General features: G+C 41.4%; 1 protein-coding gene and 1 long non-coding RNA gene across 3 annotated transcripts in view; one reads left to right on the top strand and one right to left on the bottom strand.

The window, feature by feature from the left end:
* The window catches only part of LOC141112136 (uncharacterized), a 34,319-nt gene extending 21,220 nt beyond the window's left edge, over positions 1 to 13,099 (top strand). The window contains exons 2-3 of the long non-coding RNA XR_012236529.1: positions 2,423 to 2,784; positions 12,344 to 13,099. This is a non-coding gene — a long non-coding RNA (uncharacterized lncRNA). The remainder of the gene's footprint in view (positions 1 to 2,422; positions 2,785 to 12,343) is intronic.
* LOC141112134 (acyl-CoA (8-3)-desaturase-like) overlaps positions 1 to 15,661 on the bottom strand; it is a 40,074-nt gene that overhangs the window by 7,825 nt on the left and 16,588 nt on the right. For both annotated transcript variants that reach the window (XM_073604617.1, XM_073604616.1), the window contains exons 4-9: positions 13,455 to 13,556; positions 12,776 to 12,904; positions 4,942 to 5,002; positions 4,760 to 4,836; positions 3,464 to 3,561; positions 404 to 500 (exon numbers count right to left, since the gene is read on the bottom strand). In XM_073604617.1, the coding sequence (XP_073460718.1) occupies positions 404 to 500; positions 3,464 to 3,561; positions 4,760 to 4,836; positions 4,942 to 5,002; positions 12,776 to 12,904; positions 13,455 to 13,556 (564 nt within the window). The remainder of the gene's footprint in view (positions 1 to 403; positions 501 to 3,463; positions 3,562 to 4,759; positions 4,837 to 4,941; positions 5,003 to 12,775; positions 12,905 to 13,454; positions 13,557 to 15,661) is intronic.

Here is a 15,661-nt window from a genome sequence, read left to right as displayed (position 1 = left end):
ACTAGCACATTATAACTTTGCCTTGCAGGTTTAAAAAAAATAAAAAGCGCCATTGGTTTACTACCACGTTAATACTACCTTTGGAAGTACCAAATAACACTACAAATGATTCTCTGTTCACTTGTTTTTTCTATGGCTCCCACCTGTGACCTATTTTTGAAATGTAAAGTGTACAATAAATACAGCTGCTCGAAGATCACATTCATCTCAACAGGAAAAGGCTCTGATCACATTCACTGATATTTTGTTTCATTGGTTAAAAATATCAAAATGAGTGTTCAAGTACAGAGGATGAGGTTACTTAACACTGCAGTAGTCTTTCACAGTTCATTTTATAATGTGGTCATAAAAGATGTCAAAATATCATCTATGGATAGAAAGAAACATAGATAATGATGGTTACCTGTCCAGAAAGCCATTCCTTATTCTGATCGTAGTCTATGTGCATTGGAATGTGGTTCATCTGTGTCACCCACACAAACCAGTTACTCTCTATGAACCTAGAATATAATAAAAAACCTTAGAATCATATTACCATTGCCTTTGCAATTCTATCATTCTTTCACTTAATATATTAAAATCAAAGGAGGATTTGTATCCTAAAAGAGATACTCGCCTAGGTGGATGCAACATCGATCAAATGCTGCATCTGTCCCCCACTGGCTCTAAGACCAAGAACTGAGTGATCGCTCAGTTCTCAGTTTTCACTGAGCAGACAGTGGTGACTGTCCCTTACCAGGTCTCTGTTCTGCTCCTCCAGCCATTGGCTCAGTCTCCCATCGGCTCGCTGAGAGGCTGAGCCAGGTTCCAGTCCAGGCATCTGGGTGGATACCAACATTAAAGTCGGGATCGATCCAGAGCCTGGACAGACTGAGTGATTTCAGCCAACAGTGGACTTTAGCCCGCTGTCAGCTGAAATCCGGTCACAGGACTGCAAAACTAAGTACACTTCTGTGTCCCACAGGAGAAGTAGGGTCAAAAGAGCTTTGGCCCTACTTTTCTTTTAATTGATCATGTATTAAAAAGGAAATAAAATATAGCGAGTCTATATCAATCTAATTAATAGTAAAACTGAATAGGGATCTAGAGTGAAAATGTTTTGTTTTGGATAGAGTTGCTAGGACTTCTGTGAGCAGTGACCACCAATATAAGTGGTTGCTTCTACATTGACCACCAATGTTAGTGGCAGGTCTGTATTTAGATAAATTGGGGTACTGGGCAAAAATCTAATTAGGGCCCTCTTACTGAAATCCCCGCTGGCAAAACCCACTTCATAGGGTATGGAATACTCTGCTCCTTTGTGTTTTTCTACCTTTCTGATTAAATCACCTAACAGTTAAACAGACTTTTTTCCATAAAGTTCAAATTTTAATAAAAATGGGAATAGTACACCATAGGAATGTTTAATTTGTGGGATGCTTGCTTTTAGGACAATATTTACTGGGTGCTTGATGTTAGATTATACCCATATAATCTCCACCACTACATTTTACAGTTCAAACTAAACCTTTATGCATACTTTTATGTACATATATCTATCGCTTTTTTTAACTTTTTCATATCATACGTTTTTCATATGTTTTACCTACTATCACCACAACTAATGGACCTTTTTATCTTTTTTTCTTAACTCATACATACTTACTGGCCACTATATTAGGTATACCTGTTCAATTACTTAGTAACACAAATTGTTAATCAGCCAATCACATGACTCAATGCATTTAGCCATCTAGATGTGGTGAAGACAATTTTCTGAAGTTCAAATCGAGCATCAGAATGGGCAAAAAGGGGAATATAAGTGACTTTGTTGTTGGTGCCAGAGGGGCTGGTCTGTATTTCAAAAACTGCTGATCTACTGGGATTTTCACACACAACCATCTCTGGGGTTTACAGTGAATGGTCAGAAAAAGAGAAAATATCCAGTGAACGGCAGTTGTGTGGATGAAAATGCCTTGTTGATGTCACAGGAGAGTAGACAGACTGGTCTGAGATGATAGAAAGGCAACAGTAGCTCAAATAACCTCTTGTTACAACCAAGGTATGCAGAATGCCATCTCTGAACGCGCAACAAATTGAACCTTGAAGCAGATGGGCTACAGCAGCAGAAGTGCCACTCCTGTCAGCTAAGCAATTCATACAGGCTCACCAAAATTGGACAATAGAAGATTGAAAAAATGTTGCCTGGTCTGATGAGTCTTGATTTCAACTGCAACATTCAGATGGTAGGGTCAGAATTTGGTGTAAACGACATGAAAGCATGGATCCATCCTGCCTTGTATCAACGGTTCAGGCTGCTGGTGCTGGTTTAATGGTGTGGGGAATATTTTCCTGGCACACTTTGGGCACCTTAAGCATCGTTTAAACACCACGGCCTACCTGAGTATTGTTGCTGACCATGTCTATCCCTTTATGACTACAGTGTACACATCTTCTGATGGCTCCTTCCAGCAGGATAATGCACCAAGTCACAAAGCTCAAATCATCTCACCACTGATTTCTTGAACATGATAATGAGGTCCCTGTATTCCAATGGCCTCCACAGTCACCAGATCTCATCCAATAGAACACCTTTGAGATGTGGTGGAATGGGAGATTCGCATCATGGATGTGCAGCCTACAAATCTGCATCAACTGCGTGATGCTGTCATGTCACTATGGAGCAAAATCTCTGAGGAATGTTTCCAACACCTTGTTGAATCTATGCCACGAAGAATTAAGGCAGATCTGAAGGCAAAAGGGGTCCAACCCGGTACTAGCAAGGTGTACCTAATAAAGTGGCCGGTGAGTGTATATTTTCTTACTGTATAGATCCTCCCCTCCTTGGATCCACATTGAGAACGTTTTTGTCATATTTTTATGTATTTCCTCCAGCTTTTATGTATTTCATACACCTTTTCCTGATGAAGTGGCCACTAAAGAGCCATAAAATGCATTAATGGTGTTTTAACCTGCTTTTATGATCAATAAATACTAATCTTTCTTACTTGGAAGCACCTTTTTACTGAATGGGAGTCTCTGCTGACCACACACTGGTTCCATTTTGGGGCCTTATTCTATCTAATATTGCTTCTAGGACGATCATCAGTCCCTAAGTGCAGGTAATCGCTCTCAATGCGATTACTTGTGGACAGAAGCAGAGAGCTGCTGCTGCTTTGTACAGGCTTCCCAGACATGGCAGTCTGCACACACCTGGGCTGAGCTGCACTATTCTGGAAGATATGTGCCACACTGCGGCTTATTTGGCCATGTGAATGGGGCCTTTGATGTCTTCTCTTTCTCTGACGCTTAAAATTTTTATCCTATGACATAGTCAGTAAAAGTATTATGTGTCCTCATCGCTAACAGACAACAGTAAAACTCCGCTCCACAACAACACATTCATTACAATAGCCTGAGTCACCACTAACTCATTTCATTCTATTCATTTGGTTTTTCTAATCCTGTAATATGAAATACTTACCTGACTAGCATGAACATGCTGATTGTGCCACCAATCCCAATTAGCGGGAAATAACAATAGGCAAACCTCACGTAGAATGAAATCATCCAAGCCAAATCCTGGAAGGAGAAATGATTCAGTCACATTCTATTTAAAATCTCATAATGAAAGCCCATCTGTATTGCCGATCACAGCCAATCAGATCCTTCCTCTCATTTTTTAACCACATGCCGACCAGCCGCCGCAGTTGTACTGCGGCAGAATGGCACGGCTGGGCGAAACGACGTTATGTAACGTCGCTTCGCCCTGTGGCCACTAGGGGGTGTGTGCGTGCCACGGGGAGCCGATGTGAGTGCCCGGCGGTCTCCATCACCACTGGGCTCCCGCGATCGCTCGGAGCACACGGAGAACCCAGAGCTGTGTGTGTAAACAGTTTACGGTTCTCTGAGCAGAGAACTGACAGATCGTCTGCTCATACAGAGTATGAACAGCGATCTGTTAGTTTCCCTGCACAGTACCCATCCCCCTTCAGTTAAAACACAAATTAGGACACACATTAACCCCTTCACTCCCCCCTAGTGTTAACCCCTTCACTGCCAGTGACATTTTTACAGTAATCAATTCATTTTTAATCGCACTGATCGCTGTATTAATGCCAATGGTCCCAAAAATGTGTCAAAATTGTCCGACGTGTCCGCCATAATGTCGCAGTCACGATAAAAATCGCCGATCGCCGCCATTCCTAGTAAAAAAAAAAAATTATTAATAAAAATGCCATAAAACTATCCCCTATTTTGTAGACGCTATAACTTTCCAAACCAATCAATATACGCTTATAGCGATTTTTTTTTACCAAAAATATTTAGAAGAATACGTATTGGCCTAAACTGAGGAGAAAAAATGTTTTTTTAGACATTTTTTGGGGATATTTATTATAGCAAAAAGTAAAAAAATGATGCGTTTTTTTTTTTTCAAAATGGACGCTCTTTTTTTGTTTATCGCGCAAAAAATAAAAATTGCAGAGGCAATCAAATACCACCAAAAGAAAACACTATTTGTGGGAAAAAAAGAACGTCAATTTTGTTTGGGAGCTACGTAGCACGACCGCGCAATTGTCAGTTAAAGCGACGCAGTGCCGAATCGCAAAAAGTGCTCTGGTCTTTGGCCAGCCAAATGGTCCGGGGCTGAAGCGGTTAATATGCCAGAGAAACACAAAAGGAGGTTATGATTAGTTGCTATTGGCAACACGTACAGTTACTGTATCCCACACTATTTCGATCATGAAGGATTTCTAGCCACAAATAAAACTGTACTCACTACCCACTTCTTCCGCTGGACAACAAAATAGAAAATGTACCACTGAAAGTACAGGGGGAGCAGAGCCGGGGGACCAACTGCAAAACAGAAAAAAAAAACAAAACAGAATTTCACGCTAGATAGGGACTGAGCCATAATCATTGAACTGCTGTGTGCAGGTAATGTACTGTATGCATACTCACTCAGGAAGAAGTACTTGTGCTGGTGATTATATGGCATATATTTCTTCTTTTTAATTCCAAGCTGTGGATGAATCAAACATTATTATTATTATTATACAGGATTTATATAGGGCCGACAGTTTACGCAGCGCTTTACAACATGAGGGTAGATAGTACACTTACAATACAAATCCATACAGGAGGGATCAGAGAGCCCTGCCCGTTAGAGCTTACAATCTAGGAGATACTGATAAGCTCCAATTCTCTAGGTAGCCATGAGAGGATAACATAAATTATAATATATATATATCAATTATAAATAATCAAATCCACTACTACAAAAAATCTTGTATCCTAAGTTTGTATAAATAATCTTTGATTAAAGAGAATCCTGCCATAAATCAATTCACCCAAAGTGCAGACAAGGACGGGTGCTCTCCACCACCAGTTTCAAAGGCTGCTCATCTCATATAAGAGGAAAATCAGGAGTTGTCCCCTCTGGGGAAAATGATGACACCTGGCATACTATGGATACACAGACCTCATTAGGTAAAAGGCTCCTTAATAGGGTTCCAAGAACCCTGATCGTCTTGCCCGATTGGATTTTATACGTAAAAGAAAAGTAACATCTAGTGCTCTCTGTTTCCAATAATTTAATAATATAAAGGTAATAGATACACTTACAAGTAAAGCACAATCAGCTTGTGCAAACTGCAAGGCATTGCAAACATCCATGGCCGCAGTGTGACGTCAGTGTGCAAGCTCCGCCCCCTAAATGTGTTTCGTCAGGGCGTTGACTTCCTCAGTAAGCGTTGGAGCTACATCTAGTACACACGTGAACGGATTGTTAGCAATCAATCATGCTACCCGACCAGATATGGCGTGTACAGGAAGGTATCACTCAAAATTCACTGAGGACGTGACAGAGCGCAGGTTACCTCATACATACTGCCACAAATTAAATACAAACCGGGGCCTACCCACTAATGTACCACACCACAGCCATCTTTACAAATGCTATTGTAATGAATGTGTTGTTGTGGAGCGGCGTTTTACTGTTGTCTGTAAGGGATGAGGACACATAATGCCTTGACTGACTATGTCATAGGTTAAAAATTTTAAGCATCAGAGAAAGAGAAAAATCATTCTCATGTCATCATTTTCCCCAGAGGGGACAACTGCTGATTTTCCCCTTATATGAGATGAGCAACCTGCGAAACTGGTGGTGGAGAGCACCCATCCTTGTCTGCACTTTGGGTGGATTGATTTATGGCAGCATTTTCTTTAATCAAACATTATTTATACAAACTTTAGATACAAGATTTTTTATAGTAGTGGATTTGATTATTTATAATTGATGTATTTATGTTATACACCTTTTGATATATTTATTTAGTAGCACAGCACTGTTTTTTTTGGTTATATTTCTTTGTAGATGGAGTGAAATCACTTTAAGTGACAGCAGCTACTATAGTAGTAATTTATTTATTCACAGTATTTGAGATTGCGCCAACTGTTATTTTGTACATTTTTTGTAGCCATTAGAGGATATCTGAACATTCCAATTTCATTATAAATCAGTGAAATAATCAGATCTAAAGCTGGATACACATTATACAATTTTTGTTGTTCAATTTTCTTTACATTTACTTTCAACTATGCCTGATTGCATACAATTTGAAAGTGTTTAGGTTTGATCTCATATTATATGGTTTGGTTTTGTACAAGTGTATACAAATTATATAGTGTGTAGCCAGCTATACAGTATGATCTGCTATTCTTGAATCTTAACATTACATGTTAAACCCACCTAATATGATGTCACAGATGATCTACTGCATGCAGTCTGAGCACTCTCATCAAGTATACACATGCTAATTCTGTGCAGAGTCAGAGCCCATTCACACAGGGGCAACTTTGGATCCGACTTCAAGTCGCCCCTAGTCGCCTCAAGTCACGCTACATGAAAAAATCAATGTAAGTAAATGGATCCGTCTTAAGGTAACTGGATAAATGCTGACACCTGTGTTTTAACCACTTTACCCCCCCAGGCCAAATCTGACATTTCACACTTAAGCCTCGTACACACGATCAGATTGTTCGCCGCCATAACCGTGGAATTTTGTCCAAAGGGCGTTGGCCCAAACTTGTCTTGCATACACACGGCCACACAATTGTTGGCCAACAATTACGAACGTAGTGACATACTACGTGGTTTTTCAGCTCTTTAGCGCCACCCTTTGGGCTTCTTCTGCTAATTTCGTGTTGGTAGAAGTTTGGTGAGTGTTGATTCACACCTTTCATTTCATGCTTTTCATTTTGTGCTTTTCAGTTCGTTTCTGAACGGCCGTTCTTCAACCAGCCATGTTGTGGAATCGGAGGAGATAACGTGTTATTTATTATTGGCCTTGGAGTTATTGCTTTGACATTTTCTTGGTTGAATAATGATTTGATTTGGTATAATTTCTATATTTTTGGATGCATAGAATGCACTTTTTGGTTAAAGCGGAGTTCCGCTTAAAAAAAAAAAAAGAATCTGCAGCTACAAATACTGCAGCTGCTGACTTTTAATAATCGGACACTTACCTGTCCCAGGGTCCAGCGATGCGGGGGAAAACGAAGCCCCGCTCGTCTCCCCCTCCACTCAGCGGCGCCGGCATTGTAACTGTGGGCACCTGGCTGTGGCTTCACAGCTGGGCACCCACTGAGTATGCATGAGTCGCGCCGGGCACCGTGACTGGCCGTGCAATCATCTGGGACCTGTCACGTGTCCCAGTTGATTGCCTAGAGGGAGGGGGGGAGAGCTGATCTCCCTTCCTGCGCCAAAGGAGGTAGATTACGAGGGACCCCCTAGCAACAAGCATTAAAGAGGTGAGTAAAAAAAAAAATTTCTCCAAATGTTTTTTTTTTTTCATGCACATTAATGATTTTTTTTTTTTCTTTGGGTGGAACTCCACTTTAAGTTCTATTGGCAGATAGCATGTCTAATTTTATTTGTTTTCTTTTTTTTAATGCACAATAAAAAAATTGTGGAGAATAATACTTGGTTATGTGTTTTACTTCAAATGACAGTTTGGGAGTAGTCAGTTCCATTTAATAAAATTCAATGTAAAATTGACAAGGGACACCAACATAGTTGTATCTTTGATCTTAAAAAATACGGGATAATGGTGTTGTGGTAACTTGCCCCCCCAAAAAAAAAAAAAAAAATGTTTGCAATAACTCCCATCAGTATCACCAGCAAAGCAGCTTCATTATTATCCCATTAAAGAAGAAGAGAATGTGCGCTGCATTGCAAGATTTCATAATTTGCCACATCACAAATGTTAATTCTCCATTACGAACGCTAGTTTACAAGACCGACTGCTTCTGGCTCGTCCTTGCTTCTGACCATGCGTGTTTGTACTTTTTTCCAACGGACTTGTGTACACATGCTCAGAAAATTCGACAACAGACATTTGTTTGCAGAAAATTTGATAACACGCTAGCCAACGTGTCCGCGGAAAATCCGACAACAATTGTCCGATGGAGCGTACACATGGTTGGATTTACCGCCAACAGCTTGTCATCGAACATTTACCGTCTGAAAGTCCGATCGTGTGTACGAAGCTTTACATGTAAAAATCTGCATTTTATCGATAGAAAATTACTTAGAACCCCCAAATATTTTTTTTTTAAAGCAGAGACCCTGGAAAATAAAATACTGGTTGTTGCAAATTTGTATGTCGCACAGTATTTGCGTAGCGGTTTTTCAAAAGCAAATTTTTTGGAAAAAAACTTAAACAAATAATAAAAATAAATGAATTTTCATGAACGCTAACAATATAATACCCAATTTTTGGTAAAATATAAAAGATGATGTTATGTCGAGTAAATAGATACCAAACATATGCTTTAAAATTGCGCACACCTGTGGAATGGTGAAAAACTAAGGTACATTAAATTTTCCATAGGCGACACTTTCAAAGCCTGTACAGGTTACCAGTTCACATGAGGTCTAGGGCTAGAATTATTGCTCTCACTCTGACTTTTTGCGGCGATACCTCACATGTGTGGTGCAATCACAGTTTATATACGCATGCAGGACCTACGTGTCTGTTCACCTTTGTGTGTGAGCATGGGGTGATGAGGGCGCTTTAAAAATTTTTACATTTTATTATTTATTTTATTTAAATGTATTTTTTGCATGGTACCTTTATTTGTATTTTGTTGGGTCAACTTTATTGCTATCACAACGGATGAACATCATAGCATGGGACGTGACAGGTCCACTTTTTGGAGAGATCTGGGGTCTATTAGACCCCAGATGTCTCCTCTGGCCTCCAAAGCATCTGATCAAACTGAGATTGCTTTTATCTCATCACTTCCCCTTTCTGATGCCAGATAAGGGGGGAAAGAACTTCCGTTCCTTCCATTCTTCTCAGTGTATGTGACCCCACCGGCTGCATCAGTCCCAGGTTCCCTGATGGAATAGGAGAGCCCAGGAAAGGCAGAGGGAGGGAGGAGGGAGGATCCCCTTCCATCACCCTTAGGGATCAAGCAGCTTTATAGCTTTTTACATTGTGCAGAATTGTCAGCTGTAAAAAACAGTACCAATGTAGCATCACATATGGCGACCCATAACATTTGGCTACCTGCTGGACTGCGCATGCGTGACGCCGCCATATGCCACTGTGGCAATCTGCGCTTGCGCAGAATTTTGTGGTCACACCCCTGAGTCCAGCGAAGCGAGGCGCCCAGTGGCAAAGTGGTCTTACAACAGTGTTGGAACACATATGGCGGCGTCACCCATGCGCACTCCAGCGGGTAGCAAAATGTGACTTGACACCGGGATTATGGTTGTAGCTGCAACCATGGTCTCGGTATAACCACCTCAATATGAGGCCGTATATCTACATACAGCGGTACTGTAGTGGTTAAGTGGCTGGGTAGCGTTTGCATTTTGGAGCATTATGCATTATGTCAAAACACTAAAGCCAGGTCCATGGGAGAGAAGCCAGTGATGTTTTTTCTGACTAAATATTTTTCTGCATCAAGCTATTTTGTTAATGTAGTATACATTATATAGGGCGTGACCTAGCGATGTCTGGAAGTGAGGATAGCGTGTCACGAGTGGAGAGGATTAGCCTGAGACTGTCCAAGCAGTGGATGCACGATATAGAGGAGGGCGTCTCCTCCTGAACGGTGACAGATTGTTTTATACTACTTTTGCTTTTTTAAATTTTGTATCTTGTAAGGCCCCTTTTCACACAAGCTTGTCCATGTACGGACTCCGCTTTGCTCTGCAGGGATCGATCCGCCGATCCCTGCTGAGCAGGCGGATAACAGGTCCGTCTCCACTCACTGTGAAGGGACGGACCTGTCAAATCCCTGCTCTCCTCTATGGGGAGATCGGCTGAAAATGGACCACCTGTTCATTTTTATCCAATCCGACTCTCGAGACGGATGGAAAATAGCGTTTCCATCTGTCTGGATTTCACAGACAGGATCGGATATCGGCAGAAGACAGCAGACATGTCACCGGTGACATCTGCCGTTCCATAGGAGTACATGGAGCATCCGATCAGGTCCACCTGAAAAACTGACAGACAGACCTGATCGGAAAGCCTGTGTGAAAGCGGCCTAAGTGTAATCATAAGGGGGGTGGTTGTTCTAAGACCCCATACACACTATACAACTTTTGTTGTCTGGTTTCCTTTAGATTTACCAAAACTATGTAGTGGAAGGGCCTGCCTGATTGCATACAAATTGAAACTCTTAAAGTTTGACCTCATATTATATGGTTTTGTTAAATCTAAGGAAAAAATCTACAGAAAATTGTATAGTGTGTATCCAGCTTAACAATAACAATAAACTAGTTGAAACGAGATTGCGCTATGTGGAGTGTCTCTCTTTCTCATGTGATCAACCACCCATGGAGTGATGGATTGAACGGATGGAATCCTGAACAGGCGGATGCCCTTGAGCTTTAAGGCTTCTATTGTTTAGCAGTCTGATGAGGGTATACCCTTACAGGGAGAGTGACAGGGAGAGTGACTCACGAGGTGCGGATTTCTCTTATGGGACTTTATGAGCTTCACTCAGACCCCATACACACTTTTAGATTTTCTGCAGATTTTTGTCTTCGGATTAACCAAAACCATGTAGTGCAGGGGTCTGCCTGATTGCATACAAATTGAAACTCTTAAGCCTTCGATTGGATTTTCTGATGGGAAATGTGTGATGACAGGCTGTTGGCGGAAAATCCAACCATTTGTACGCTCCATCGGACAATTGTCAGATTTTCCGCTGACAAATTTTGGAGGCCAGGTTTAAAAATTTTCCTCAGATTTTCCGAGCGAGTGTACACAAGTCCATCGGACAAAAGACCAAAGTACAAACACGCATGCTTGGAAGCAAGGACGAGCCAGAAGCGGTCGGTCTTGTAAACTAGCATTCGTAATGGAGAATTAACATTCGTGATGCAGCAAATTATGAAATCTCCAAATGCAGCGCACATTCTCTTCTTCTTTAATGGGATAATAATGAAGCTGCTTTGCTGGTGATACTAATGGAATTATTGCAAACAAATTTTCAAAGGCTTTTATTTTCTAGTGATATCAAGAATAATATATTATTATGCTTTTTTTTTTTTTTTTTTTTTTTTTTTTGGTGCAAGTTACCACAACACCATTATCCCGTAGTTTTTAAGATCAAAGATACAACTTTGTCAATGTTACATTGTATTTTTTTAAATGTAAAACTCCCAAACTGTCAAGTAAAACACATAGGGGGTTATTTACTAAAGGCAAATCCACTTTGCACTACAAGTGCACTGCAAGTAAGTGCAGTTCCTGTAGATCTGGGGGGAAGTTCTGAAATGAGGGGAAGCTCTGCTGATTTTATCATCCAATCATGTGCAAGCAAAAATGCTGTTTTTTATTTTCCTTGCATGTCCCCCTCAGATCTACAGCGACTGAACTTCCAAGTGCACTTGTAGTGCAAAGTGGATTTGCCTTTAGTAAATAATTCCCATAGCCAAGTATTATTCTCCACAATTTTTTTACTGTGCATTAAAAAAAAAACTGCCAATGCTATCTGCCAATAGAAATTCCACGGTTTTGTTGGTGAACAAGCCGATCGTGTGTACGAGGCTTAAGTGTGAAATGTCAGATTTGGCCCTGAGGGTAAGGTGGTTAAAAAACATAGGTGTCAGAATTCTTCAGAAATCTTTTAAGCGCTGCTTTTATATAATATATTTTTTACATTTTTTTATTCACCTGCATAGGATTGCAGTTGTACCCAGCAATAAGGGGTACTTCAAGGCCATTTGTTTGTTTGTTTGTTTGTTTAATGTAGTATACTTGTTAAACATGAAGTCATGCATTTGTCTAGATACACTGATGAAATACATATATGTGACCTTTTTTTTTATCCGCTAAAGGATTTATGATTCAATCCCTTCAGTCTTGTGATCTAAGCGCCCCTGTGAAACAGCACAGCCAAGTCAGTGACCTCACATTTTCTCTGCAATACAGCTTATTCAACCACCTATCCAAGCCATTGAATAGACAATAAAGGAGCAGCAGCACACTGATGAAGTAGCCCTGTCCTCACTCCGTCAGTAAGCATGCTCAGAGTGTTTGCCTGTGTCCTGATTGGCTCTCAGTCAAGCCCCACCCACTCACAGTGTGAATGCTGATATGCAGGGGATTACAACAAGTTAGTATAAAGATAGATTAAGGTATAATATGTATGTAAGAAAAAAATATACACTTTAGATATATAGCTGAAATCTGTATAGAGTTCAGTTTTCAACTTAATATGTTATCGCATTTACTATTCCTCCTGCTTAACCACTACTATATGTCCTTACCTCCACTGACAACTTCTTGCCCAGTGCAAAGAAAAGCGGGTGCATATTAATATCCGGGTCTTTGCGAAAGCAGTTGGGTTTGGCATGATGCTGGAAATGCAAGTGATTCCACCAGCTTGCAGGAGCACCCTGTGCCAGGAAAAAGGGGAGATTACATATAGAATGCATATAAAAACAGTAGGAGACAGACAGAGTTAGAGATGGGGAAGCTCATAAAACAATGCAAATAGCATACACAGAAATGATATACACTGACAGCAATGAAAACAAGCTAAGGTGATATTACAGGCATACTTACCTGCTCTGTGCAGTGGTTTTGCACAGAACAGCTCTGATCTTCCTATCGGTCCCCTGCCGGCGCTCCTGGCCCCTCCCTCCTGTCGGTTTTTTCAGGGGTTGAGCTTGGCCCCTTAGTTCCAGTGAAGGAAACTCTTAAGGCGTCAGCACACCAAGACATTTTGGACAATTTCATGCTCCCAACTTTGTGGGAACAGTTTGGGGATGGCCCCTTCCTCTTCCAACAGGACTGCGCACCAGTACACAAAGCAAGGTCCATAAAGACATGGAGGAGTGAGTTTGGGCTGGAGGAACTTGACTGGCCATCCCAATAATTTTGACAATATTGAATTATTAATACAGTCATATAGTTTATATGAATCTGATTACCGATCACACCCACCTTCAACTGTCCGATCACAAAATGGTGTACTAGGTGATTCCACTTTGACTTGCTGAAAACTGACAGGTGGCCAAAGTCATGTTGCAGCCACCCGGCCTGAGCCTGTGAAAGAATGGGGAGAGGGTGTTAATCAACGTCAAATGTGATTAAAGACATACTGTAAATTTTTTCAACTGGTTGAACTAGATGAACTTCTGCCTATTTGCAACCTAACTATGTAACTGATGACTTAGGCTGGGTTCAAATTATCTTTGCCTGCGGCTCACAGCAGGGGTTCGGTGCGTCCCAGTTCTCCGTTTCCTGAAACGGACCAAAAGACACACAGAGCTCCTGTGCAAAGTCACACCTGAGCCGCTGCAGAGATATGTGAAACGGCTCCATAGAGAGCCTGTCAAATCTCCTGCTATTGCAAATTGGATGAGGATGCATCCAATTCGCAATAGTGTGAACCCAGCCTTAAAGTACAACAAAGGCAAAACCTTTTATTAGTTTTGGATAGAGTGGAGAGGCATTAGAACATCTGTCAGGTTCTTATTGCTGTCTGTGTCAGTTAGGGAGATTCACCCTCTCTATTTGTCCTGTTTACCTTTATCATTAAGGCTGGGTTCACACCTCCGATGGATGTGGCGCGCTGCAGGGTTCCGGTGCATCCCTGTTCTCCGTTTCAGGGAAATCAGGGAAAGATTTTTGCCTGAATTCGGCCCTGAAATGGAGCCAAGCTGCTCCGCAGCCGCAATGGAGATATGTGAACCGGCTCCATAGAGAGCCGGTCACACTCTGCTATCATGCGAATTGGATGCGGAGAAACTGGCATCCAATTCGCATAGGTTTGAACTCAGCCTGAAAGTCAAAGTAAAAGAAAATCCCAAATTTTGAGTAGTACCCAATAAATATATAGAGGGGAAATCCTCTATTGGGAAAACTAGTTTTGGTGACCTGGGGGGCCCCAAGGGATTCCTCTAATTTGCAGGGATTTCCTCTCACTTCCTGTTTTGGCTATGGGACAGGACGTGAAAGGAATTTATGTAGTAACTTATGAAGGAAAATTTGTTCAATCTCTGTGTATCACCTGAAGCCAGTCATTTTAATGGGTATATGTGTAAGGGTTTACAACCACTTTACTGCTCAGCTATACTCGGCTGAATCTCCATCACTGCAGTGTGCAAGCACACAACCTTGGGCCCCCAAAACAGGATCACCTCTACTACACAGCATCATTTTTGGTTTTACTGGATTTAGCCTGACTTACTGAATATAAAATCAATTTTTTTTCTTTGGAAGATGACTGTATTTCTACTAATAATGGGGGAAAAAGATTTGGATAACAAGGAAAAGCAGCCTATTTGCCTACTATGGCTAAGGGAAGATCCAGCCCTGGTAATGCTTTGTCACTCCAATAATTCAGTATACATTCTATGACATCCTACCCAGACACACAGAGATAGACAAAGTTTTCTTTAGTTCGTTTCTCAACACTGAGATATGCAGGATGCTTCTTCCATTTCCTTTTGATACCAGATGGGTGGGGGGAGGGGGGAAGTTCCGGCTAGAAACCCAAATGCATATTATGGGCTTATTTTTACTGCACAATAAAAGATGAAACTGATGAAAGAAAGATGCCATATGCCACAACTACCATGCCATCAAAAAAAAAACACCTCCTACCCTGCATTCTACTTGTTTTGCTAAAGGAGACCTGTCATAAAAAGCATTATGTGGGATGCCACTGTGGACCCTATGAAAATGCCAGCTGCCTGGTTGTCAGAAATCCTGATCTACCTACTTGTTCTACACCAGCAACTCAGAAAGTGTCAAATTATTTGTAAAGTCAACTTTGTTTTTTTCTTTTAAAGTGGTTGTAAAGACTGAAGTTTTTTTACCTTTGTGCATTCTATGCATGAAGGTAAAAAACCTTCAGTGTGCAACTCCCCCCTCAGTCCCCTCTAATACTTACCTAAACCTGATCTTGATCCAGTGATGTGCATGAGACTCAAGGCTCTCCCGGGTCTCTCCCTCCAGGTTTGGCTGAGATACAGTAGCAGGAGCCATTGGCTCTCACTGCTGTCAATCACAGCCAGTGAGACTGGAGCAGGGCTGAGCCGCACTGTCTGTGTCTTATGGACACATAGAGATGGCTCAGGAGCAAGCACGCACGAGTGCCCCCACAGCAAGCAGCTTGCTATGGAGGCACTTGGCAAGGTTGAGGT

The sequence above is a fragment of the Aquarana catesbeiana genome, linkage group LG11 (genome assembly GCF_042186555.1).
Source record: "Aquarana catesbeiana isolate 2022-GZ linkage group LG11, ASM4218655v1, whole genome shotgun sequence".
In the NCBI taxonomy this organism is placed as follows: Eukaryota; Metazoa; Chordata; class Amphibia; order Anura; family Ranidae; genus Aquarana; species Aquarana catesbeiana.
The sequence above is the reverse complement of the archived record's forward strand: the minus strand, read 5'-3'. Positions and strand labels throughout refer to the sequence as shown.